This window comes from Coregonus clupeaformis, chromosome 31 (genome assembly GCF_020615455.1).
Source record: "Coregonus clupeaformis isolate EN_2021a chromosome 31, ASM2061545v1, whole genome shotgun sequence".
NCBI lineage: Eukaryota > Metazoa > Chordata > Actinopteri > Salmoniformes > Salmonidae > Coregonus > Coregonus clupeaformis.
The window spans coordinates 30,100,126-30,127,991 of record NC_059222.1 but is presented as its reverse complement, the minus strand read 5'-3'; the positions used below and the strand labels follow the sequence as shown (position 1 = coordinate 30,127,991).

Below are 27,866 nucleotides of genomic sequence, written 5' to 3'. Positions count from 1 at the left end.
CTTACTCATTTTACAGCTGGTTTGCAAGTCACAGAAAAATACATAAAATTACATTGTAGTTGTAAAGGCAATTCGTAATCAAATTCCAAACTTGCCTTGAGGCCAGAGGTATGTGATGCTGCAGTCACACGCGCTTCCAAAGCAACCACAGAACAGGGAATCCAAAGCTCTGATAGTGTAAAAACAAACATTTATTTTCCAAACAAAAGGTAATTTCATAGGCTATATTCCATCGATGATCAAAGCGATCAGATTTAAACTGTAAACAAAAGGTATTGTAATGAATACTCAGGGAGAAAAGGTGTAGATTGACGCGCAGAGCGCGGCAGGTTTTTATTTCGCCTTAGCAAAAGGCAGGAATCGTGGTCACAGGCAGGCAATGGTCACACACAAGTAGGCAAACAGGCAGAAGAATCAAAAACTAGGACTGAAGGCTATAACTGTTCTCACAAACGAGCTAGAAAAAGGCTTAGTAGGGTCAAAACAAAGAATACCTCACAAGGCACAAACAGAATGAACTGAACTAAATAAGGAGCTAATGAGACCAGGTGAGTAACTAACACAGGTGAAATCAATTAACAAAAATGAAACACAGGGCTACGTTCAAGAACACAAGGTTGACTATGAAAATAAATACAGAACCTTACAGGTATAGACTAGTAGCAGTTATCTTAGTTCCACGTCTTAGCGTAGCAGTAAAAAAACTGTAAGGTACTGCCATACCTGAGTGCCTAGTAGACCCATACTGCCAAAAACCTAAATAGGTAAAGGGAAGGGGTGTGCCCAGGAAAGGCTCCATAATGATTTTAAATATCCATGATAACCATAATAGAAAACCAAAAAACATCAGTTAATCTATACTACATAATGCAATATTTATACACTGAACAAAAATATAAACGCAACATGTAAAGTGTTGGTCCCATGTTTCATAAACTGAAATAAAAATCCCAGAAATGTTCCATATGCACAAAAAGCTTATTTCTCTCAAATGTTGTGCACAAATTTGTTTACATACCTGTTACTGAGCATTTATCCTTTGCCAAGATAATCCATCCACTTGACAGGTGTGGCATATCAATAAGCTGATTAAACAGCATGATCAGTACACAGGTGCACCTTGTGCTGGGGACAATAAAAGGCCACTTTAAAATGTGCAGTTTTGTCACACAACACAATGCCACATATGTCTCAAGTTTTGAGGGACCGTGCAATTGGCATGCTGACTGTAGGAATGTCCACCAGAGCTCTTGCCAGATAATTGAATGTTCATTTCTCTACCATAAGCTACCTCCAAGGTCGTTTTAGAGAATTTGGCAGTACGTCCAACCGGCCTCACAACCGCAGACCACGTGTAACCACGCCAGCCCAAGACCTCCACATCCGGCTTCAACAGTAGTATAATTAAATCCTTCCTTCCTTCTCTCTCTCTCTCAAACCAAATCCATCCCTCTCCACCACCCCCTCCTAGTTCTCCCCCCTTTACCCCACCCAAGCCAAGCTTATCCCAACCTCCCATCTTTACTCACCCTTGCCCACCCAAGCCAAGCTTGTCCCACCCTCCCACCCTCCCACCCTTGCCCACCCAAGCCAAGCTTGTCCCACCCTTGCCCACCCAAGCCAAGCTTGTCCCACCCTTGCCCACCCAAGCCAAGCCAAGCCAAGCCAAGCTAAGCTTATCACCACCTCACATACTTGCCCTCTCTTACCCACCCAGGACAAGTTTATCCCAACCTCCCATCTTTCCCCCCTCCCTTCTTCTCAGAAAAATTTACACCCATCCATACATCTATTTACTTATCCATTCGCCTTCATTCACATACAACCTATACCCTATGCCTCCACACACCCATTCTCTCCCGCCCTCCTACACATATTCCACTTCAACTACTGTAGTTTAATAACCAAAATATATTTTTTCAAGCTGAAGGTGTCATATCATAGCTGACACCACATTCTTTCTGCAGGCATCTTTGAATCTTAATTTTGAGTATATATTTAAGAGTTTTTGGAAAACTTGGTCACATAAAAAACAGAGATTTTACCATCATTCTGTTACCAAACTTTAGATCTGCACTGTTCTTTGAGTAAATGTGTTTTTGTAAAATGTTCTGTGCAAATTGTTAAAAGTAGTCCTTGTGCATAGAGTTGTATGGTTTTTAAACTTTGCAATCAATGGTTTTTGTTTGCATCATTCTGTTACTGTGGAATTGCCCAGAACAAGCATGAGGAAGTACAGTATCTCACAAAAGTGAGTACACCCTGCTCCCCATTCACACCTGAGACCTTGTAACACTAACGGGTCACATGACACCAGGGAGGGAAAATGGCTAATTGGGCCCAATTTGGACATTTTCACTTAGGGGTGTACTCACTTTTGTTGCCAGTGGTTTAGACATTAACAACTAAAGTGTATCTAAATTACTATGCAGTTTGATTTCACCTAACAAAACGACACTACAGATAAGAAACTACATGATAATTGATGAGAGAGAGAGAGGCAGGCAGGCATTTGGATCTGGGGCTATCCATGATGCCCACCAGGTGGAGTTCTCACCGCAAAAAATTAAAACAAATGGGATGAGTAGCTTAAACTCCACTGTACCCAAAGTGCCATGACGAACGGGGGAACACCTATTACATTTCACTGTCAAGTTCAACCCATTTTCTGAGTATGGTTAGCCTATAGGACTGTAGGGGAGCGTGTAAAGAGAACAAAAGAGCATAATTGAACTACTACGATACTTAACTTTGGTTGGCAGTGGTGGGCTGACTACCACTTGGCACGTGCGCTCCCATTCAGTTGCACTCTGATATTCCTTCTGTCAGCGCGCACCAGCCAAGGTCGCTTTCCCGCCTGTCCCTTTCTTGGTACTGAGACCTTAAATTGAATATGGCTACAGAGATATAGCGAAATCGTACTTTTGAAGCAGCTCTTGTGCGCGGTAAGATGCGTAAATGACTTAACTGTAAAATACAGATGTTCCTTTTTTTTTGGTCTGTGATAATTCTGACTTTCCACTTTCTGATTAGTGTTACAAGTCATTCAGTGTTCTCCTGAAACGGGTGTTGGCAATGGCTCGATAATTTCTCGGCAACTTCTCGGCACAACTGGGACTGGAACAGCTGCATCAGAACTTCAAGTTCCGGAATGTTGCGAGTTCGAAGCTGTATGCGCTGTTGAATAAAATCAAATAAAACTACCAAGAGCAATTCCTCAACTCTGAAAATGTAAGTTTAATTTCAAAAGTGTTTGTTATATTATTTATTTCTTTTTAAAGAATAAGAATACTATTTTTAGACCAACTCGCTTAACGCGCTTGGAGCCTTGATCGGGAGCTTGGAATGGACTCCACAAAGATGACTTTGGACCGGAGCCCTCTGCCTCCCAAGCCAAACTCTCTCCATCCCGTGGGTTTACCTGCCTGCTCACCCAAACGGCGCTTCATAAAGCTGGGGAGAAAACAAAGTGATGGCTCTTCACAGTAAGTAATGCATGTAGGCCTACTGTACTACAATGCTTTTCAAAAACTAAAAGCATTGTATTTGGGACAAATCATTCACTAAACCTCAACTAAATATTGTAATGAATGATGTGGAAATTGAGCAGGTTGAGGTGACTAAACTGCTCAGATTGTAAACTATCATGGATTGTAAACTATCATGGTCAAAACATATTGATACAACAGTAGCTAAGATGGGGAGAAGTCTGTCCATAATAAAGCGCTGCTCTGCCTTCTTAACAGCACTATCAACAAGGCAGGTCCTACAGGCCCTAGTTTTGTCACACCTGGACTACTGTTCAGTCATGTGGTCAGATGCCACAAAGAGGGACTTAGGAAAATTGCAATTGGCTCAGAACAGGGCAGCACGGCTGGCCCTTAGATGTACACAGAGAGCTAACATTAATAAAATGCATGTCAATCTCTCCTGGCTCAAAGTGGAGGAGAGATTGACTTCATCACTACTTGTATTTGTGAGAGGTATTGACATGTTTAATGCACTGAGCTGTCTGTTTGAACTACTAGCACACAGCTCAGACACCCATGCATACCCCACAAGACATGCCACCAGAGGTCTCTTCACAGTCCCCAAGTCCAGAACAGACTATGTGAGGCGCACAGTACTACATAGAACCATGACTACATGGAACTCTATTCCACATCAAGTAACTCATGCAAGCAGTACAATTTGATTTAAATAACAGATACAAATACACCTTATGGAACAGCGGGGACTGTGAAGCAACACAAATATAGGCACAGACACATGGATAGAAACAAACAATAACATATGCACAATACACACACGTACAGTACACATGGATTTTGTGTTGTAGATACAGTTGAAGTCAGAAGTTTACATACACTTAGGTCATTAAAAGTCGTTTTTCAACCACTCCACAAATTTCTTGTTAACAAACTATAGTTTTGGCAAGTCGGTAAGGACATCTACTTTGTGCATGACACAAGTAATTTTTCCAACAATTGTTTACAGACAGATTATTTCACTTATAATTCACTGTATCACAATTCCAGTGGGTCAGAAGTTTACATACACTAAGTTGACTGTGCCTTTAAACAGCTTGGAAAATTCCAGAAAATGATGTCATGGCTTTAGAAGCTTCTGATAGGATAATTGACATAATTTGAGTCAATTGGAGGTGTACCTGTGCATGTATTTCAAGGCCTACCTTCAAACTCAGTGCCTCTTTGCTTGACATCATGGGAAAATCAAAATAAATCAGCCAAGACCTCAGAAAAATAATTGTAGACCTCCATAAGTCTGAAGGTACCATGTTCATCTGTACAAACAATAGTACGGAAGTATAAACACCATGGGACCACGCAGCCATCATACCGCTCAGGAAGGAGACGCGTTCTGTCTCCTAGAGATTAATGTACTTTGGTGCGAAAAGTGCATATCAATCCCAGAACAACAGCAAAGGACCTTGTAAAGATGCTGGAGGAAACCGGTATAAAAGTATCTATATCAACATGACCTGAAAGGCCGCTCATCAAGGAAGAAGCCACTGCTCCAAAACCGCCATAAAAAAGTCAGACTACGGTTTACAACAACACATGGGGACAAAGATCATACCTTTTGGAGAAATGTCCTCTGGTCTGATGAAACAAAAATAGAACTGTTTGGCCATAATGACCATCGTTATGTTTGGAGGAAAAAGGGGGGTGCTTGCAAGCCGAAGAACACCATCCCAACCATGAAGCACGGGGGTGGCAGCATCATGCTGTGGGGGTAATTTGGTGCAGGAGGGACTGGTGCACTCCACAAAATAGATGGCATCATGAGGAAGGAAAATTATGTAGATATATTGAAGCAACTTCTCAAGACATCAGTCAGGAAGTTAAAGCTTGGTCGCAAATGGGTCTTCCAAATGGACAATGACCCCAAGCATACTTCCAAAGTTGTGGCAAAATGGCTTAAGGACAACAAAGTCAAGGTATTGGAGTGGCCATCACAAAGCCCTGACCTGAAAATGTGTGGGCAGAACTGAAAAAGCGTGTGCGAGCAAGGAGGCCTACAAACCTGACTCAGTTACACCAGCTCTGTCAGGAGGAATTGGCCAAAATTCACCTAACTTATTGTGGGAAGCTTTTGGAAGGCTACCCGAAACGTTTGACCCAAGTTAAACAATTTAAAGGAAATGCTACCAAATACTAATTGAGTGTATGTAAACTTCTGACCCACTGGGAATGTGATGAAATAAATAAAAGCTGAAATAAATCATTCTCTCTACTATTATTCTGACATTTCACATTCTTAAAATAAAGTGGTGATCCTAACTGACCTAAGACAGGGACTTTTTTTACTAGGATTAAATGTCAGGAATTGTGAAAAACTGAGTTTAAATGTATTTGGCTAAGGTGTATGTAAACTTCCGACTTCAACTATAGATAGGTCTAAAGGCTGAGACAATAAGAAGACACAGTGGCAGAATAAATTCAACCACACCTTTGTTTCATCACAAAACTGGATAGCAACCTCTGTCCGGTGAAGTCCACAAAGCATATTGCATGTAACAGACAGTTACATGACCTACAGCATGGTCAAGCAAGTTAATGTTTCCAACATTTTCAGACCACTAAACAACTATTGATTTAGAACCACAGAGAGTTACCGCAAGTCGCAAAGAAAACAGGAGCTGCCTCAACTATTCCATTACCATTTCAACTTCAACATTTCAACATCATCAAATCACCTATGCTTAGTCTAATACAGTGACAACTAAAAGATACCAAAAACAATTTAGTCCAATCAACGTAAGCTAAATATGATGTGGCTGTCCATGGTTCTGATTTCTGTGTGTGTGCGCGGTCGTTCAAGTAGAAAAAACATGTTGACTCACCCTACTTGTAGAGAAATGCCAATGCCATGCTCCTTTCTTTCATGTTGACGAAACGGTCTATCACTCTGTCATACAGTACACACTTTTATTTTATTTTGTCCTAGGCTACCTGGCTAAAATGCTTGCTCGCTAGCCTAACTTCCATTCGTGGGCAACGTTAGCTAGTTAACATTAGCCTTCTACATCTAGCTACATATTGAACTTCCATCCTCTCAGGCCAGGGGCACAACAATGTATGAATTAATGGTTGGATCAGAATCGCCGTTATAATCATTGGCCAGTATGGAGAATTAAGTAAAACCACAAGTCCAAATCCCTATCTCCATCCATGGTTAATTTAGGAAAGGAACAATTTTAGCTAGCTAGCCAACGGAGGACAACAACACAACGAGATGCAACAATTCAAGTTATTTCTGTTAATGACGTATGCTCTCAATGTGATTTGAAAGGAGTGACGCCAAATGCAAGCTGGCTTCCCTTGACCCTTTTTTTTAGTGCGCCAGGACCATTCAAAGTTGAGCTCAACGCTGATTGGCTATTATTTCATACTTTTTTTATCAAGGGAAGCCAAATGCATTCAATGCTACGGGCGGCAATAATGTCATACTTGTTTGGACCAGACAGCATCAGATAGATGGCCTACACATAGAGAGACAGAGGGGCGCTGTTTCGCTCGCTCTGATGCTTTCTCCGGTGAGATACATTCAGCCTCTTGCGAATGAAAGGAAATGTATGAAACACAGAGAGACGAAAGATACATTATTTTATAGGTTTTTCTTGGGGATTTTTTTTTTCTCCATGAATACACGCCACCGGTTGTTTCCAGAGCTCACAATCTATGCTACATTTTTGAGAAACAAGTTTTGGTTTATTTCATTCCAATTACGAGCTTTGTCAATTTAGTCATTGTCTTTTGTTTGCATAGAAGTAGGCCTATTGGTTACCTGACCTGCGCACAAATGTAGGCATATAAATGTGCCCATTTTGGGATCTGATAGTATTTCTGATTGGCTTAACGCACCACCACTAATGAGCTCTGGAGCTTCTCTAAGTAATGTTTTCTTCATCTCAAACAGCAAGCAAACAAAGTCTGCTTTTACATCCATTGATAAGGACAATAGTTTCCCAATGTAATCATTTCCAGCTCTCTCACTTTCAATAACCACTCAGCATGAAAGGGAAAAATGTCATGCTCTGATCCAGTGGAAACGTCATAGAATAAGCCTACCTGATTACTTCTTGTCCCTTTCAAAAATAGCCTACAGCTGTGTCTGTCCCGAGCTCACTGGCGCAGGAAACTCTTAGGGCCCAGAATATTTTATACAATGTTGAAAGTTTGCTAGTGTGAGCTTCGGGCCAGTTAATAGTTGATACAATGTTTCAAGTTCATTGCACACAGGCCATGCTTACTCAATGTGATTTATAGGATATTTATTTTTATCAGGATATGTTATACCTGCATGCTGCAATGTTGTTAGTGGTTGGCTTTATAGGCTATTTTTACATAGTTGGCAATGGCAATAGAAGTTACTTTTTAGGTGTATCATTTTCATTTTCATTTGGATAGAATTTTGATTAACCACATGACAATGATTTTGAGATACGAAGACGTTATTATAAATTAAATGAAACTGTACCATGGAAATGTCCATATGAAAACCATAACTGGTAGAAATTGTAAGATAAATTGGCATTCCACATGAGAAAGGTTGCCGACTCCTCGTGTAGCCTACTACCGCCAACTTCAGGAGAGTAATGGCAGAATCTGCGAAAGCCAGGTAGGAGCGGGAGGAGGATGGTTGGTTCAGGTTATTTTTTTTCTTCTGGTCTTGATCTCTGGCTCCCGCTTGAATCATTTTTGTCTTATTTCATCAAACAGTGCGCTTAAAGCATCAGACCAACTCAATGCATATATAGTTGATTTTATTAAAACACAGTCTATATATGGAAAAATATACGTTTAAATTTTTTTACCAATCAATTGGTCGAAAGAACAGACGACTTTCGACTATCTTGCTTTAATACAGCAGTGCATTCTGACACAGTGAATTGAAATAGATTTCACCTCGTTCATTAGTTGGCAGACATAAGAGATTAAATATGGAACTCCACCGGCTAAAGGAGAAGAGGATCTGGTAAAATAAGGGTATGTTGCTAATGTCATCTAGGTAGCTAGCTAGCTAGCTTCTTTGCAAGAAACTAGCCTAGTATTCATGGAACATTGTAAATATCTGACTGCTACTAGGATAGTATTCTGTACAAGATACAAGACCAAATGCATAAATAAGCCAACAAGTATTAGTTAAATAAAATATGGAACAGTAAATGAAAATGTAAAATATATATTTAGTTTTGGATCAAGGTAGGTAGTAGCTAGGTAGCTGGAGGCAAAGGTGCCGGAGCTTGCAGGGATTTGTAGTCTTGCATGATGTCTATTTTGATGCTAATTAGCTTTTTCGAATCTGAGAGTAAATAGAGACTAATATATTGATAAAAGTCACCTTGTCCGAGAGAGATTTACATGGTTATTAAAATGTCACGCCAGGGAAAGCCTACATGAAACACAGACCTTGTTTGAAGTGGTTCTAAATTCCCCTATGGGAAAAATGAATGGGGAGAAAACTATTGGAACCATTTCTGGTTTTAACCACTAGGTTTTATGGGTATTATGACACATCCACTGTGGGGCTTTTATAAACGTTAATCTGAAAGAAACAACCCCAATTCCCTTAACAGTGAAGCATTGAGCAATTAAAATAAGAAGCTTACAAGGATTGTTACAGAAATAGGTCTAAAAACACCATATTATCTCATTAACAGACTGGGCATAGCACAGTAAAGTAAGATTGGGGACTGTTGATGGATGGATGGTAATGTCTAGTTGAGACTCAATGTTGATACCTTTCTCAAAGAGGGTAGAGACTTCATGAGCAAATGACACAGTGGGTTTAGATTAATATTCTTTTGATTTTCTGGAATGTTTTTTCATTAGAGTTCTAGTTGTGTGTGAGTACATTGAACATACAGTACAGTGGGGAAAAAAAGTATTTAGTCAGCCGCCAATTGTGCAAGTTCTCCCATTTTCATCATAGGTACACGTCAACTATGACAGACAAAATGAGAAAAAAAAATCCAGAAAATCACACTGTAGGATTTTTAATGAATTTATTTGCAAATTATGGTGGAAAATAGGTATTTGGTCAATAACAAAAGTTTCTCAATACTTTGTTACATACCCTTTGTTGGCAATGACACAGGTCAAACGTTTTCAGTAAGTATTCACAAGGTTTTCACACACTGTTGCTGGTATTTTGGCCCATTCCTCCATGCAGATCTCCTCTAGAGCAGTGATGTTTTGGGGCTGTCGCAGGGCAACACGGACTTTCAACTCCCTCCAAAGATTTTCTATGGGGTTGAGATCTGGAGACTGGCTAGGCCACTCCAGGACCTTGAAATGCTTCTTACGAAGCCACTCCTTCGTTGCCCGGGCGGTGTGTTTGGGATCATTGTCATGCTGAAAGACCCAGCCACGTTTCATCTTCAATGCCCTTGCTGATGGAAGGAGGTTTTCACTCAAAATCTCACGATACATGGCTCCATTCATTCTTTCCTTTACACGGTTCAGTCGTCCTGGTCCCTTTGCAGAAAAACTGCCCCAAAGCATGATGTTTCCACCCCCATGCTTCACAGTAGGTATGGTGTTCTTTGGATGCAACTCAGCATTCTTTGTCCTCCAAACACGACGAGTTGAGTTTTTACCAAAAAGTTATATTTTGGTTTCATCTGACCATATGACATTCTCCCAATCCTCTTCTGGATCATCCAAATGCACTCTAGCAAACTTCAGATGGGCCTGGACATGTACTGGCTTAAGCAGGGGGGACACGTCTGGCACTGCAGGATTTGAGTCCCTGGCGGCGTAGTGTGTTACTGATGGTAGGCTTTGTTACTTTGGTCCCAGCTCTCTGCAGGTCATTCACTAGGTCCCCCCGTGTGGTTCTGGGATTTTTGCTCACCGTTCTTGTGATCATTTTGACCCCACGGGGTGAGATCTTGCGTGGAGCCCCAGATCGAGGGAGATTATCAGTGGTCTTGTATGTCTTCCATTTCCCAATAATTGCTCCCACAGTTGATTTCTTCAAACCAAGCTGCTTACCTATTGCAGATTCAGTCTTCCCAGCCTGGTGCAGGTCTACAATTTTGTTTCTGGTGTCCTTTGACAGCTCTTTGGTCTTGGCCATAGTGGAGTTTGGAGTGTGACTGTTTGAGGTTGTGGACAGGTGTCTTTTATACTGATAACAAGTTCAAACAGGTGCCATTAATACAGGTAACGAGTGGAGGACAGAGGAGCCTCTTAAAGAAGAAGTTACAGGTCTGTGAGAGCCAGAAATATTGCTTGTTTGTAGGTGACCAAATACTTATTTTCCACCATAATTTGCAAATAAATTCATTAAAAATCCTACAATGTGATTTTCTGGATTTTTTTTTCTCAATTTGTCTGTCATAGTTGACGTGTACCTATGATGAAAATTACAGGCCTCTCTCATCTTTTTAAGTGGGAGAACTTGCACAATTGGTGGCTGACTAAATACTTTTTTTCTCCACTGTATGTCATTCTAGCATTTTGTAACACACTAATTGGTGGGACAACATTGTTCACTGACAGAGCGAATTCTCTCTACATTTCTCTCTCCCTTTATCTCTCTTTCTCATTATCTCGATCTGTGTGTCTCTCGCTCTCCCCCCCCCCTCCCCTCCCCCTCCCCTCAGGTCAGGCTCCTCTGGTTCCAGTACCAGGTCAGCTGACAGTGTGGGCGTGGACGTCATCAGACAGCCATCCAGGAGTCGCATCCGCCGTCATACCAACCGCCTATCTGCTGTGTTCCAGCGAGGCTCCGCCCATAACGCCACCACCATAGCCTTACCCGGGTTACCTGGCTTACCTAGCCACGGTCGGAAGGAGTTGAAGGACGGAAGTATGTCTTTTTCTAATCAAAATTGTGTTTTTATAAACATTAACCCTAACCTTGTAAATGACAAATCAGTTGGCTTAAGCAGAAAACGTCTGACTGGCAACCAGTCTAAACCTTAACACCGACCCCAGCCTAAACTAAATTAAGTGCACTTGCTTACTAGTTCTGATGATAAACAGTGGCTTGCGAAAGCATTCACCCCCCCATTTTTCCTATTTTGTTGCCTTACAACCTGGAATTAAAATTGTTTTTTTGGGGGTTTGTATCATTTGATTTACACAACATGCCTACCACTTTGAAGATGCAAAATATTTGTTATTGTGAAACAAACAAGAAATGAGTTTAAAAAAATAATACTTGAGAGTGCATAACTATTCATCCCCCCAAAGTCAATACTTTGTAGAGCCACCTTTTGCAGCAATTACAGCTGCAAGTCTGTTGGGGTATGTCTCTATAAGCTTGGCACATCTAGCCACTGGGATTTTTGCCCATTCTTCAAGGCAAAACTGCTCCAGCTCCTTCAAGTTGGATGGGTTCCGCTGGTGTACAGCAATCTTCAAGTCATACCACAAATTCTCAATTGGATTGAGGTCTGGGCTTTGACTAGGCCATTCCAAGACATTTAAATGTTTCCCCTTAAACCACTCAAGTGTTGCTTTAGCAGTATGCTTAGGGTCATTGTCCTGCTGGAAGGTGAACCTCCTTCCCAGTCTCAAATCTCTGGAAGACTGAAACAGGTTTCCCTCAAGAATTTCCCTGTATTTAGCGCCATCCATCATTCCTTCAATTCTGACCAGTTTCCCAGTCCCTGCCGATGAAAACCATCCCCACAGCATGATGCTGCCACCACCATGCTTCACTGTGGGGATAGTGTTCTCGGGGTGCTGAGAGGTGTTGGGTTTGCACCAGACATAGCATTTTCCTCGATGGCCAAAAAGCTCAATTTTAGTCTCATCTGACCAGAGTACCTTCTTCCATATGTTTGGGGAGTCTCCCACAGGCATTTTGGCGAACACCAAATGTGTTTGCTTATTTTTTTTCTTTAAGCAATGGCTTTTTTCTGGCCACACTTCAATAAAGCCCAGCTCTGGGGAGTGTACGGCGTAAAGTTGTCCTATGGACAGATACTCCAATCTCCGCTGTGGAGCTTTGCAGCTCCTTCAGGGTTAACTTTGGTCTCTTTGTTACATTACATTACATTATAGTCATTTAGCAGATGCTCTTACCCAGAGCGACTTACAGTTAGTGAGTGCATACATTTTCATACTGTTTCATACTGTTGCCTCTGATTAATGCCCTCCTTGCCTGGTCCGTGATGTTACTATGGTATACTGAAATATAAATACAAGCATTCCATAAGTGTCAAAGGCTTTTATTGAAAAATTACATTAAAGTTTATGCAAAGAGTCAATATTTGCAGTGTTGACCCTTCTTCTTTAAGACCTCTGCAATCCGCCCTGGCATGCTGTCAATTAACTTCTGGGCCACATCCTGACTGATGGCAGCCCATTCTTGCATAATCAATGCTTGGAGTTTGTCAGAATTTGTGGGTTTTTGTTTGTCCACCCACCTCTTGAGGATTGACCACAAGTTCTCAATGGGATTAAGGTCTGGGGAGTTTCCTGGCCATGGACCCAAAATGTCGATGTTTTGTTCCCCGAGCCACTTAGTTATCACTTTTGCCTTTTGGCAAGGTGCTCCATCATGCTGGAAAAGGCATTGTTCATCACCAAACTGTTCTTGGATGGTTGGGAGAAGTTGCTCTCGGAGGATGTGTTGGTACCATTCTTTATTCATGGCTTAGGCAAAATTGTGAGTGAGCCCACTCCCTTGGCTGAGAAGCAACCCCACACATGAATGGTCTCAGGATGCTTTACTGTTGGCATGACACAGGACTGATGGTAGCGCTCACCTTGTCTTCTCCGGACAAGCTTTTTTCCAGATGCCCCAAACAATCGGAAAGGGGATTCATCAGAGAAAATTACTTTACCCCAGTCCTTCTTGACACCAGGCCATCCTTCAAAAGTATTCGCCTCACTGTGCGTGCAGATGCACTCACAGTTGCCTGCTGCCATTCCAGAGCAAGCTCTGCACTGGTGGTGCCCCGATCCTGCAGCTGAATCAACTTTAGAAGACGGTCCTAGCTCTTGCTGGACTTTCTTGGGCGCCCTGAATCCTCCTTCACAACAATTGAACCTCTTGAAGTTCTTGATGATCCGATAAATGGTTGATTTAGGTGCAATCTTACTAGCAGCAATATCCTTGCCTGTGAATCCCTTTTTGTGCAAAGCAATGATGACGGCACGTGTTTCCTTGCAGGTAACCATGGTTAACAGAGGAAGAACAATGATTCCAGTCTGTTATTCTAACTCAATCAGCATGACAGAGTGATCTCCAGCCTTGTCCTCGTCAACACTCTCACCTGTGTTAACGAGAGAATCACTGACATGATTTCAGCTGGTCCTTTTGTGGCAGGGCTGAAATTCAGTGGAAATGTTTTTTGGGGATTAAGTTCATTTTCATGGCAAAGAGGGACTTTGCAATTAATTGCAATTCATCTGATCACTCTTCATAACATTCTGGAGTATATGCAAATTGCCATCATAAAAACTGAGGCAGCAGACTTTGTGAAAATTTATATTTGTGTCATTCTCAAAACTTTCGACCACGACTGTACATATGCACACACCACTTTTCCGTTATTTATTTTTTAGAATTGTTTGAAACAAGTAATTTTTTTCATTTCACTTCACCAATTTGGACTATTTTGTGTGTCCAATACATGAATTCCAAATAAAAATCCATTTAAATTACAGGTTGTAATGCAACAAAATAGGAAAAAACGCCAAGGGGGATGAAAACTTTTGCAAGGCACTGTAGTCACTACTGTTCTTCTTGACATGTCCATCTAGTATCTCCTGGGGATGCACCAATGACAGACGACCCTGCAGAGCTGTCCAATCAGATAACGGCCCCAGGCATTCTGAAGATCTTTGGCAGTGAGATCTGCCAGGGGGCCAACTACAAGAGCGTCCTGGCAACAACACACTCCAGTGCTAAGGAGCTGGTCAAAGAGGCCCTGGAGAGGTACGGGAGTGTGTGTGTGCATGTTGTCTTAGATTTCTTAGATCTTGGGTATATTTAAAGATCTATCACCATCCCCTTCCATTGTTTGTTATGGTATTATATGTCTTATATATTTATGGAGAATCATAAATATACTGTAATGACATACTGAGTCTTTGATCGTATATGAAACTTGTTTGGCAATTGTTTTAACGACGTGACATGTGCAGCTTGTTATCCAGTATCAGGGGCCTGTGAGCTATAAGTACTATGCCAGAGCGCCCATTGTGAAGTAAATGACTAATGCACATCCTTCACGCTGACGTTGAGCCTATGCTATGCAAGGAATCAAATTCAGACAAATTGATATATTGTTCTCAAGGGTAGTTGTTTCTTATAACTACAGTATAGTGCATTGAGTGTACATGTCCGGTGTGTGTGCATGCATGTTTGTGTGGGCTATAACTTCAGTATAATGCATTGAGTGTGTGCATGCCAGATCTAGCGTTTACATGGGAGTTATGGAACATTCTAGAGAGAACCACAAACCGTGAAGGCTGGCCAGTTTAACCATGCTGTTGAGAGGCGCTCTCTCTCTCTCTCTCTCTCTCTCTCACTCACACTCTCACTCCCACTCTCAGTCTCTCACCTTACTTAATATACTGTATTATAACCAGAAACAGAATGGAGATACTCAGGGTGGGTTTCTGAGCTTGGCGTTTTAATGCACATGCAGAGCCAGTTTACCAGACATAGACTAAGCCTACTGAAGTCCGTTCCCATTGTCCTCCAAGAGTTGTTAGTTGTAAATATTATCCTTGTTATAAACATCTTCACTTCCCTTAATTGCCCAGGTACGGTCTGAACAAGGAAGAGGCGGAGTCATATGTTCTCTGCGACTCCATTGGCTACGTGGGCGACCACCAATGGAGGACGGAATGCTTCCGGGTCGTCGGTGACAATGAGAAGCCCCTCCTCCTGCAGTCACTATGGAAACCCAGGGAGGGTTTGGCGAGGCGGTTTGAGATCCAGAGGAGAGCTAGTGTGGAGGAAAAGAGATCAAGAGACAAGGACACGGTCACTGCTGGTAGGACTGAGAGGGAGACTGCAAGGTCTGCAGTACTAGTGGTTTTCTTTGTTCCCTGGTAGTTAATTGATTGATTAATGTGGGATATGATACCAGGGTAGGGTCTTTGCCAGGGGGAAGGGACTAAGGGACAGCAAAATGACGTAGGGGTGCATCCTGTTATGTGTTTGTCTTATGAATGGTGAAACCAGCTCTTATGATAGCCACTTGCCTGTGTTTGACTGTTTTACCGTTTTAATGTTGAACGTTTTTCTCTCCAAACCATCATATCCACCACTGTAGTCTGTTTCCTGCACGTTAGCTTCTGCATGTTGACTTTGGCAGCCACACACACATATCCAAACTCTCTCCTGTCTCTCAGGCATCAACGCCCAGGCTCGTAAACTCCAGAAGAGCCGCTCTCGAGTCACCTCTGCCCTGATCGAGGGGAGGAGTGTGTATGTGACCTCTACCCTAGAGAGGGGTGTTTGTGGTGCTCAGAACCAAAAGGACAGGGGTGGGAGGGTATGTGGGGGCCAGAACCAGTCTGAACGGGGGCCGGGCCTGTGGAGGAGCCAGAGTGAAGCAGACCTCTCATCCCAATCCACAGAAACACAACAGAAACACCAACACAACCCCACTGAGCCCCTTAGTCAGAACCCAAATGAGTTCCACACTCCCAGTCAAGACGAGAACCACAATCCGTGTCACAGTCAGAACCATGAACAGAATGTGGAACGGAATCACAAATGGAACCCCGATCAGAACCTCAAACATAGAGATGAAGAGAGCTACGTTGACGCTAATGTTTCCCCTCTGGAGGACCCTGGATCAGAGACTTACACAGAGCCCCTCTGTCCTTCCCCTGAGACGGAGAGAGAGAGGGGGAGAGAGAGGGAGGAGACGGAGAGCAGTGACGATAACGTAACACTTTACTCCATTCACCCTCCCCAAGACTACCCCTATCTACTGCTGCTACAGGGCTACAGCTACAGACAGGTAGGACACACACACACAGTGCTCCATTCACTCAACCAACGAGTACCCCACACACATTGAGTCTCATCAATCCCCCTCTTGAACCCCTCTCTCTCTGCCCCTCTCTCCCTCACCCTTCTCCTCCTCCCTCTCTTTCTGAGGTTGCTGCTCCATATGGAAACAGATAACTATGTTGTTCTCATTCTCTCAAGGTGTCTGTGGACAATGGACAGAGAATCTATCACAGTGTTCTCTCCCTCGTGGCTCCACTTTGTCCTCAAACTCTCTGCCTGCTCTTACTCACTGCATTGGACACACACACACACACACGCACACACATACATTGGTGATGTTCCATCACAATGCAGCAGGGGCGGACTGGCCATCTGGCATTTCGGGCAAATGCCATATGGGCTGGTCCATTTTTAGCCCAGTGGGCCTTTTCATAATTATTTGTCTAATAATGGGGGCATCAAGGAAAGAAATGGCCGGTGTGTTAGAAATGCCAGGGCCGAGTACTGGTCCTAGTCCGCCCCTGACATGCTACCGCTGTCTCACAGTAAACATTACAGTTGGAACATGTGCGATTCCAGGCAAGCGATCCCATTTTCCCACTGGAAAAATTCACAGAGACAGTTAGGGACAAACAGCAGAGAGAATCCTTGGAAATGCCAGCGTGAGCAGAAACGTGTGTAAAAACACAGATCCGTAAACAGAGTGGTGCAACATTGGCACTGCTTCCTGACTGATTACAGTGGGCTATAATGGATTCAGGGCGGGATACATACATGCACACACACACACGTGCATGCAAGATGTGCACACATACGCAACATAAGTAATCTTACGTCAGCACCTAGGATTTTGAATGTATTTGTTCATTGTTCCCACAGTAATCCATTTGTTATCTCACACAAAGGGTTAATCGTCCAAATATAATAGTTTCAAACTCACTCATGTGTAACACACATTTAATCTTGGATAGAGGCTGAATGAAGAGTTGAATACTGGTGTTTTGGTATTGAACTCATCTCATACTGTATGTTCTGCCAGGTATTCTAAAACTCATTTATCTCCTTCCCTCTCTCTCTCTCCCTCTCTGGGCATTTCCATCTAAAAGGACCCATTAGCACCAACATGTGAAGTTCATAGGAGCATGTCAAATTGGGTGTCAAATGAAAGCTAAGAGTCTATATTTTTTGAGAAATTAAGGCATACAGTGCCTTTGGAAAGTATTCAGACCTGTTGACATTTTCCACATTTTGTTCTGTTACAGCCTTATTCTAAAATTAATTACATTGTTTTTTTTCCCTCGTCAATCAACACACAATACCCCATAATGACAACGCAAAAAGTGGTTTTTAGATTTTTTTGCTAATTTGTTAAAAATAGAAAACTGAAATATCACATTTACATAAGTATTCAGACCATTTACTCAGTACTTTGTTGAAGCACCTTTGGCAGAGATTACAGCCTAGAGTCTTCTTGGGTGAGAGCTTGGCACACCTGTATTTGGGGAGTTTCTCACATTCTTCTCTGCAGATCCTCTCAAGCTCTGTCAGGTTGGATGGGGAACGTTGCTGCACAGCTATTTTCAGGTCTCTCCAGAGATGTTAGATCGGATTCAAGTCCGGGCTCTGGCTGGGACACTCAAGGACATTCAGAGACTTGTCCCGAAGCCACTCCTGTGTTGTCTTGGCTGTGTGCTTAGAGTCGTTGTTCTGTTGGATGGTGAACCTTCGACGCAGTCTGAGGTCCTGAGGGTTCTGGAGCAGGTTTTCATCAAGGATCAATCAATCAATCAATTTTATTTTATATAGCCCTTCTTACATCAGCTAATATCTCGAAGTGCTGTACAGAAACCCAGCCTAAAACCCCAAACAGCTAGTAATGCAGGTGTAGAAGCACGGTGGCTAGGAAAAACTCCCTAGAAAGGCCAAAACCTAGGAAGAAACCTAGAGAGGAACCAGGCTATGAGGGGTGGCCAGTCCTCTTCTGGCTGTGCCGGGTGGAGATTATAACAGAACCATGCCAAGATGTTCAAAAATGTTCATAAGTGACAAGCATGGTCAAATAATAATCAGGAATAAATCTCAGTTGGCTTTTCATAGCCGATCATTAAGAGTTGAAAACAGCAGGTCTGGGACAGGTAGGGGTTCCATAACCGCAGGCAGAACAGTTGAAACTGGAATAGCAGCAAGGCCAGGCGGACTGGGGACAGCAAGGAGTCACCACGGCCGGTAGTCCCGACGTATGGTCCTAGGGCTCAGGTCTCTCAGTTGGCTTTTCATAGCCGATCATTAAGAGTTGAAAACAGCAGGTCTGGGACAGGTAGGGGTTTCGTAACCGCAGGCAGAACAGTTGAAACTGGAATAGCAGCAAGGCCAGGCGGACTGGGGACAGCAAGGTGTCAGCATGCCCGGTAGTCCTGACGTATGGTCCTAGGGCTCAGGTTCTCAGAGAGAAAGAGAGAACGAGAGAATTAGAGAGAGCATACTTAAATTCACACAGGACACTGGATAAGACAGGAGAAGTACTCCAGGTATAACCAACTAACCCCAGCCCCCCGACACATAAACTACTGCAGCATAAATACTGGAGGCTGAGACAGGAGCGGTCCGGGAGACACTGTGGCCCCATCCGAAGAAACCCCCGGACAGGGCCAAACAGGAAGGATATAACCCCACCCACTCTGCCAAAGCACAGCCCCCGCACCACCAGAGGGATATCCTCAACCACCAACTTACAATCCTGAGACAAGGCCGAGTATAGCCCACAGAGGTCTCCACCACAGCACAAACCAAGGGGGGGCGCCAACCCAGACAGGAAGATCACGTCAGTAACTCAACCCACTCAAGTGACGCACCCCTCCTAGGGACGGCATGAAAGAGCACCAGCAAGCCAGTGACTCAGCCCTGTAACAGGGTTAGAGGCAGAGAACCCCAGTGGAGAGAGGGGAACCGGCCTGGCAGAGACAGCAAGGGCTGTTCGTTGCTCCAGAGCCTTTCCGTTCACCTTCACACTCCTGGGCCAGACTACACTCAATCATATGACCTACTGAAGAGATAAGTCTTCAGTAAAGACTTAAAGGTTGAGACCGAGTCTGCGTCTCTCACATGGGTAGGCAAACTGTTCCATAAAAATGGAGATCTATAGGAGAAAGCCCTGCCTCCCGCTGTTTGCTTAGAAATTCTAGGGACAATTAGGAGGCCTGCGTCTTGTGACCGTAGCGTACGTATTGGTATGTACGGCAGGACCAACTCGGAAAGATAGGTAGGAGCAAGCCCATGTAACGCTTTATAGGTTAACAGTAAAACCTTGAAATCAGCCCTTGCCTTAACAGGAAGCCAGTGTAGGGAAGCTAGCACTGGAGTAATATGATCAAATTTCTTGGTTCTAGTCAGGATTCTAGCAGCCGTATTTAGCACTAACTGAAGTTTATTTAGTGCTTTATCCGGGATAGCCGGAAAGTAGAGCATTGCAGTAGTCTAACCTAGAAGTAACAAATGCATGGATTAATTTTTCTGCATCATTTTGGACAGAAAATTTCTGATTTTTGCAATGTTACGTAGATGGAAAAAAGCTGTCCTTGAAACAGTCTTGATATGTTCGTCAAAGAGAGATCAGGGTCAAGAGTAACGCCGAGGTCCTTCACAGTTTTATTTGAGACGACTTTACAACCATCAAGATGAATTGTCAGATTTAACAGAAGATCTCTTTGTTTCTTGGGACCTAGAACAAGCATCTCTGTTTTGTCCGAGTTTAAAAGTAGAAAGTTTTCAGCCATCCACTTCCTTATGTCTGAAACACAGGCTTCTAGCGAGGGCAATTTTGGGGCTTCACCATGTTTCATTGAAATGTACAGCTGTGTGTCATCCGCATAGCAGTGAAAGTTAACATTATGTACAGAGGATCTCTCTGTACTTTACTCCGTTCATCTTTCCCTCGATCCTGCCTAGTCTCCAAGTCCCTGCCGCTGAAAAACATCCCCACAGCATGATGCTGCCACCACCATGCTTCACCGTAGGGATGGTGCCAGGTTTCATCCAGACGTGATGCTTGGCATTCAGGCCAAAGAGTTCAATCTTGGTTTCATCAGACCAGAGAATCTCATTTCTCATGGTCTGAGAGTCTTTAGGTGCCTTTTGGCAAACTCCAAGCGGGCTGTCATGTGCCTTTTACTGAGGAGTGGCTTCCGTCTGGCCACTCTACCATAAAGGCCTGATTGGTGGAGTGCTGCAGAGATGGTTGTCCTTCTGGAAGGTTCTCCCATCGCCACAAAGGAACTCTAGAGCTCTGTCAGAGTGAACATCGGGTTCTTGGTCACCTCCCTGACCAAGGCCCTTCTCTGCCGTTTGCTCAGTTTGGCCGGGCAGCCAGCTCTAGGAAGATTCTTGGTGGTTCCAAACTTCTTCCATTTAAGAATGATGGAGGCCACTGTGTTCTTGGGGACCTACAATGCTGCAGAAATGTGTTGGTACCCTTCCCCAGATCTGTGCCTCAGCACAATCCTGTCTTGGATCTCTACAGACAATTCCTTCAACCTCATGGCTTGGTATTTGCTCTGACATGCACTGTCAACTGTGGGACCTTATGTAAACAGGTGTGTGCCTTTCCAAATCATGTCCAATCAATTGAATTTACCACAGGTGGACCCCAATCAAGTTGTAGAAACATCTTAAGGATGATCAATGCAAACAGGATGCACCTGAGCTCAATTTCGAGTCTCATAGCAAAGGGTCTGAATATTTATGTAAATAAGGTATTTATTTTTATAAATTTGCAAACATTTCTAAGAACCTCTTTTCGCTTTGTCATTATGGGGTATTGTGTGTAGATTGCTGAGGAATGTATTTTATTTAATCAATTTTAGAGGAAGGCTGTAATGTAACAAAATGTGGAAAAGGTCAAGGGGTCTGAATACTTTCTGAAGGCAAGTATTCATTTTCAACCATTTTCCATCCTAAAAATTAGCAATAAGCAAAGGCTTTGATTTCTGGTCAAACAGATGGAAAAGGGGTCTTAGTCAATATCTAGTTGAACATTTCTTTAAAAAGTATTAGAAATACATCAAAACACAATAATGTTGAAGTAAAGACCTCTGCCAACTCATATCAACACATATTTAGTTTTGGAGAAATGATTTGCCTTCTGTAAGTTTAAGAAACATTGCCTTATGCATTGTAATTCCGTTACCAAAAACCCACATATCTTTAAGATATTTTCTAATTTCTCTGCAATTGAATTGGCTGGGAAATCATAGTATTCACAAACCACAGTTGGGACACCTGCTACTGTTCTCCCTTCCACTGGCGTACTGTTATGTTCAGTTCATACAGTGCCTTCAGAAAGTATTCATACCCCTTGAGTTATTCCACATTTTGCTGTGTTACAGCCTGATTTCTAAATTGATTAAATATGTATTTTTTCTCTCACCAATTTACACACAATAACCTAAAATGTCATTTTTCCAACAATTGTTTACAGACAGATTATTTCACTTATAATTCACTGTATCACAATTCCAGTGGGTCAGAAGTTTACATACACTAAGTTGACTGTGCCTTTAAACAGCTTGGAAAATTCCAGAAAATGATGTCATGGCTTTAGAAGCTTCTGATAGGCTAATTGACATAATTTGAGTCAATTGGAGGTGTACCTGTGGATGTATTTCAAGGCCTACCTTCAAACTCAGTGCCTCTTTGCTTCACATCATGGGAAAATCAAAAGAAATCAGCCAAGACCTCAGAAAAACAATTGTAGACCTCCACAAGTCTGGTTCATCCTTGGGAGCAATTTCCAAACGCCTGAAGGTACCACGTTCATCTGTACAAACAATAGTACGCAAGTATAAACACCATGGGACCACACAGCCGTCATACTGTTCAGGAAGGAGACGCGTTCTGTCTCATAGAGATGAACGTACTTTGGTGCAAAAGATGCAAATCAATCCCAGAACAACAGCAAAGGACCTTGTGAAGATGCTGGAGGAAACAGGTACAAAGGTATCTATATCCACAGTAAAACGAGTCCTATATCGACATAACCTGAAAGGCCGCTCAGCAAGGAAGAAGCCACTGCTCCAAAACCACCATAAAAAGCCAGACTACGGTTTGCAACTGCACATGGGGACAAAGATCGTACGTTTTGGAGAAATGTCCTCTGGTCTGATGAAACAAAAATAGAACTGTTTGGCCATAATTACCATTGTTATGTTTGGAGGAAAAAGGGGAAGCCTTGCAAGCCGAAGAACACCATCCCAACCGTGAAGCACAGGGGTGGCAGCATCATGCTGTGGGGGTGCTTTGCTGCAGGAGGGACTGGTGCACTTCACAAAATAGATGGCATCATGAGGAAGTAAAATTATGTAGATATATTGAAGCAACATCTCAAGACATCAGTCAGGAAGTTAAAGCTTGGTCGCAAATGGGTCTTCCAAATGGACAATGATCCCAAGCATACTTCCAAAGTTGTGACAAAATGGCTTAAGGACAACAAAGTCAAGGTATTGGAGTGGCCATCACAAAGCCCTGACCTCAATCCTATAGAAAATGTGTGGGCAGAACTGAAAAAGCATGTGCGAGCAAGGAGGACTACAAACCTGACTCAGTTACACCAGCTCTGTCAAGAGGAATGGGCCAAAATTCACACAACTTATTGTGGGAAGCTTGTGGAAGGCTACCCGAAACCGTTTGGCACAAGTTAAACAATTTAAAGGCAATGCTACCAAATACTAATTGAGTGTATGTAAACGTCTGACCGACTGGGAATGTGATGAAAGAAAGAAAAGCTTAAATAAATAATTCTCCTACTATTATTCTGACATTTCACATTCTTAAAATAAAGTGGTGATCCTAACTGACCTAAAACAGGGAATATTTACTGGGATTAAATGTCAGGAATTGTGAAAAGCAGAGTTTAAACGTATTTGGCTAAGGTGTATGTAAACTTCCGACTTCAACTGTATCTGTTTTGACTATGACAGTTTACAATCTAAGGTAACACCAAGTAATTTAGTCTCCTCAACTTGTTCAACAGCCACACCATTCATTACCAGATTCAGCTGAGGTCTAGAGCTTAGGGAATGATTTGTACCAAATACAATGTACTTAGTTTTAGAGATGTTCAGGACCAGTTTATTACTGGCCACCCATTTCAAAACTGACTGCAACTCCTTGTTAAGGGTTTCAGTGACTTCATTAGCTGTGGTTGCTGACACATATATTGTTGAATCATCAGCATACATGGACACAAAGGCTTTGTTTAATGCCAGTGGCATGTCATTGGTAAAAATTGAAAAAAGTAGAGGGCCTAGAGAACTGCCCTGCGGAACACCCCACCGTACATGTTTGACATTAGAGAAGCTTCCATTAAAGAAAACCCTCTGAGTTCTATTGGATAGATACCTCTGAATCCATGATATGGCAGAGGTTGAAAAGCCATAAAACATACGTTTTATCAACAACAGGTTATGGTCAATAATATCAAAGGCTGCACTGAAATCTTACAGTACATCTCCCACAATCTTATTATTATCCATTTCTTTCAACCAATCATCAGTCATTTGTGTCAGTGCAGTACACGTTGAGTGCCCTTCTCCATAAGCATGCTGAAAGTCTGTTGTCCATTTACAGAGAAATAGCATTGTATTTGGTCAAACATTTTTTTCCAACAGTTTGCTAAGAGCTGGCAGCAAGATGATTGGTCTGCTGTTAGAACCAGTAAAGGCCGCTTTGGCTCCCCTCCAGGCCTGAGGACAAACACCTTCCTTTAGACTCAGATTAAATATATGACAGATAGGAGTCGCCATAGAGTCAGCTACCATCCTCAGTAGCCTTCCATCTAAGTTATCAATGCCAGGAGGTTTGTCATTATTGATCGATAACAATACTTTTTTACAAAAATCAAACTTACAATTATTTATTTTTTATGCATGAAAATGATGGCTCACTGTTCGTTGTTGGCATCCTGCTTAAGTTTGCCCACTTTGCCAATGAAGTAATCATTAAAATAATTGGCAACATCAAATGGTTTTGTGATGAATAAGCCATCTGATTCGATGAAAGATGGAGTTGAATTTGTCTTTCTGCCCATAATTTCATTTGAAGTATGCCAAAGTGTTTTTCCATCATTCTTTATATCATTGATCTTGGCTTCATAATACAGTTTCTTCTTCTTTTTGTTAAGTTTAGTCACATAATTTCTCAATTTGCAGTAAGTCAGCCAGTTAGATGTGCAGCCAGACTTATTAGCCACTCCTTTTGCTCCATCTCTTTCAACCATACAGATTTTAAATTCCTCCTCAATTCATGGAGCCTTAACAGTTCTAACAGGTGCATGTTTATCAATAATTGGAAGAAGTAATTATATACATTAATCAAGTGCAGCATCTGGATGCACCTTATTAATCCAATCTGACCAACAAATATTTTTTACATCATCCATATAAGAGTCACAGCAAAAACTCTTATACACTATTTTAGGCCCAGCTCTTGGAACCTTGGTTCTCCTGGATATAGCCACTATATTGTGATAACTGCATCCAATGGGTACAGATACAGCTTTAGAACATAGTTCTACAGCATTAGTAAAAATGTGATCAATACATGTGGATGATCTTGTTCCTGTAGTGTTTGTAAACACTCTGGTAGGTTGATTAATAACCTGAACCAGATTACAGGCACTGGTTACAGTGAAAAGCTTCCTCTTGAGCAGACAGCTTGACACAAACCAGTCAATATTCAGGTCCCCAAGAAAGTAGACCTCTCTGTTTACATCACATTCTCTATCAAGCATTTCACACATATTATTTAGATACTGACTGTTAGCACTTGGTGGCCTATAGCAACACCCCAAAATAATAGGCTTTAGATGAGGCAGGTGGACCTGCAGCCACAGTACTTCAATAACACTTGATATGAAATTTTCTCTAAGCATTGCTGGGATATGGCTCTGAATATACACTACATACACTAAGGTATGTCGATACCTGAGCCACAAGAGCATTAGTGAGGTCGGGCACGGAGGTTGGGCGATTCTTTCAACCAATCATCAGTCATTTGTGTCAGTGCAGTACACGTTGAGTGCCCTTCTCTATAAGCATGCTGAAAGTTGTCAATTTGGCTCGCAGTCAGCATTCCAATTCATCCCAAAGGTGTTCGATGGGGTTGAGGTCAGGGCTCTGTGTAGGCCAGTCAAGTTATTCCACACCGATCTCGACAAATCATTTCTGTATGGACCTCGCTTTGTGCACGGGGGCATTGTCATGCCGAAACAGGAAAGGGCCTTCCCCAAACTGTTGCCACAAAGTTGGAAGCACAGAATCATCTAGAATGTCATTGTATGCTGTAGAAGCAAGATTCCCCTTCACTGGAACTAAGGGGCCTAGCCCGAACCATAAAAAACAGCCCAAGACCATTATTCCTCCTCCACCAAACTTGACAATTGGCAATATGCATTGGGGCAGGTAGCGTTCTCCTGGCATCCGCCAAACCCAGATTTGTCCATCAGACTGCCAGATGGTGAAGCGTGATTCATCACTCCAGAGACCGCATTTCCACTGCTCCAGAGTCCAATGGCGGCGAGCTTTACACCACTCCAGCCGACGCTTGGCTTTGCACATGGTGATCTTAGGCTTGTGTGCGGCTGCTCGGCCATTGGAAACCCATTTCATGAAGCTCCCAACAAACAGTTATTGTGCTGACGTTGCTTCCAGAGGCAGGTTGGAACTCGGTAGTGAGTGTTGCAACCGAGGACAGACTATTTTTTACGCGTTATGCGCTTCAGTACTCGGTGGCCCCGTCCTGTGAGCTTGTGTGGCCTACCACTTCGCGGCTGAGCCGCTGTTGCTCCTAGATGTTTCCACTTCACAATAACAGCACTTACAGTTGACCGGGGCAGCTCCAGCAGAGCAGAAATTTTATGAACTGACTTGATGGAAAGGTGGCATCCTATGACGGTGCTACGTTGAAAGTCACTGATCTCTTCAGCGAGGCCAATGTTTGTCTATGGCTGTGTGTTCGATATTATACACCTGTCAGCAACGGGTGTAGCTGAAATAGCCTAATCTAATTTGAAAGGGTGTCTACATACTTTTGTGTATATAGTTTATATAGCAACACCTCCCCCATAAGCATTCCTGTCTCCTCTATAGATGTTATATCCTTGTATTGCTACTGCTGTATCATCAAAGGAATTATCTAAGTGAATCTCAGAAATTGCTAATTATATGAATGTTATCTGATGTTAGCAAGTTATTGATTTCATTAGCCTTATTTCCAAGGCTACATATATTAATATGGGCTATTTTCAGCCCTTTCCTGGGTAGCTTCTCAGAGATAGACATAATATGGAAAATAATAAACAAAGCAAGAGGGAAAAAAACATACATTTAGCAGTCCATTAATCACTTGGTGTGTGTAAGAGTGTGTGTGTGTGCTGTGGGGTTAAAGCTACGAGCCCTTAGGCTTGGTTCTCTCATCCATTCCAGGCTCTTGGGAGGGAGGGTGGACAATGAGCCTGTCATATCAGATGTAAGCGCTCTGGCAGCTTTCATGGCCGGGATAAGTTATTTTCTCTTCTGGCGCACAGCTTCAGAATATTTCTTGTTGAGGAAGATGTATGTTCCCCTCAAGTTCTTGGCTCTTTCCAGAACCGCAACCTTGGCTCTTTCCAGAACCACTACCTTATCCTTGAACCTCAGGAACTTGATAACTATCGGCATGGGCCTGTCACCTGGGACGGTGGTGGGTTTTCCAGTCCTGTGGGCGCGCTCCAACTCAATCTTCCTGTGGTCCATCTTCAGTTTTTCCGAGATCATATTCCTCACTTTGTCCTCAGACTCCGTCCAGGTCTCGTGGAGATTCTGCAATTCCGTCTACAACAATGTTGTTACACCTTGATTGTCCCTCGAGACAATCTGATTTCTCTGTCATTGTTATCATGGATTCACATACAGAACTAATGTCCTCTTTTACATTTACATTTTACATTTTAGTCATTTAGCAGACGCTCTTATCCAGAGCGACTTACAGTGAGTGCATACATTTTTTATACTCTTTCAATGACTTACAGATTGTTGTCATCTTGCCGTTTTTCCTGTTTAAACTCATTTAGCTGACTCTGGAAGAACTGCATACTGTTCTTCAGGTCCTGGACCTCTCTGGTCAGGTCGTTCATTATTTTATTAGTTGACTCCACCAGTATTTGGGCACAACACTTGAAGCTATTTTCTTGTTGTTGTAACAACTGCTTGTAGAACTCTTTTGTTCGTTTAAAAGATTATTCACCTGTGATAGAGAGACACCACTGTCCTCAACGGTACTCCCACCGGATTTGGTCTTTGTCATGGTAGCAACGTAGGCTACGCTGTTACTCCCCGGAATTCCAGACAGGGCAGGTCGCAGGGTAGATGGAA

At 42.7% G+C, this 27,866-nt stretch overlaps 1 protein-coding gene across 2 annotated transcripts in view; it reads left to right on the top strand.

The window, feature by feature from the left end:
* Positions 1–2,705: 2,705 nt before the first annotated feature.
* LOC121547440 (ras-associating and dilute domain-containing protein-like) overlaps positions 2,706–27,866 on the top strand; it is a 49,372-nt gene continuing 24,211 nt past the window's right edge. For both annotated transcript variants that reach the window (XM_041858728.2, XM_041858727.2), the window contains exons 1-5: positions 2,706–3,485; positions 11,138–11,343; positions 14,253–14,427; positions 15,261–15,493; positions 15,855–16,471. In XM_041858728.2, the coding sequence (XP_041714662.2) occupies positions 3,346–3,485; positions 11,138–11,343; positions 14,253–14,427; positions 15,261–15,493; positions 15,855–16,471 (1,371 nt within the window). In that variant the 5' untranslated portion in view covers positions 2,706–3,345. The remainder of the gene's footprint in view (positions 3,486–11,137; positions 11,344–14,252; positions 14,428–15,260; positions 15,494–15,854; positions 16,472–27,866) is intronic.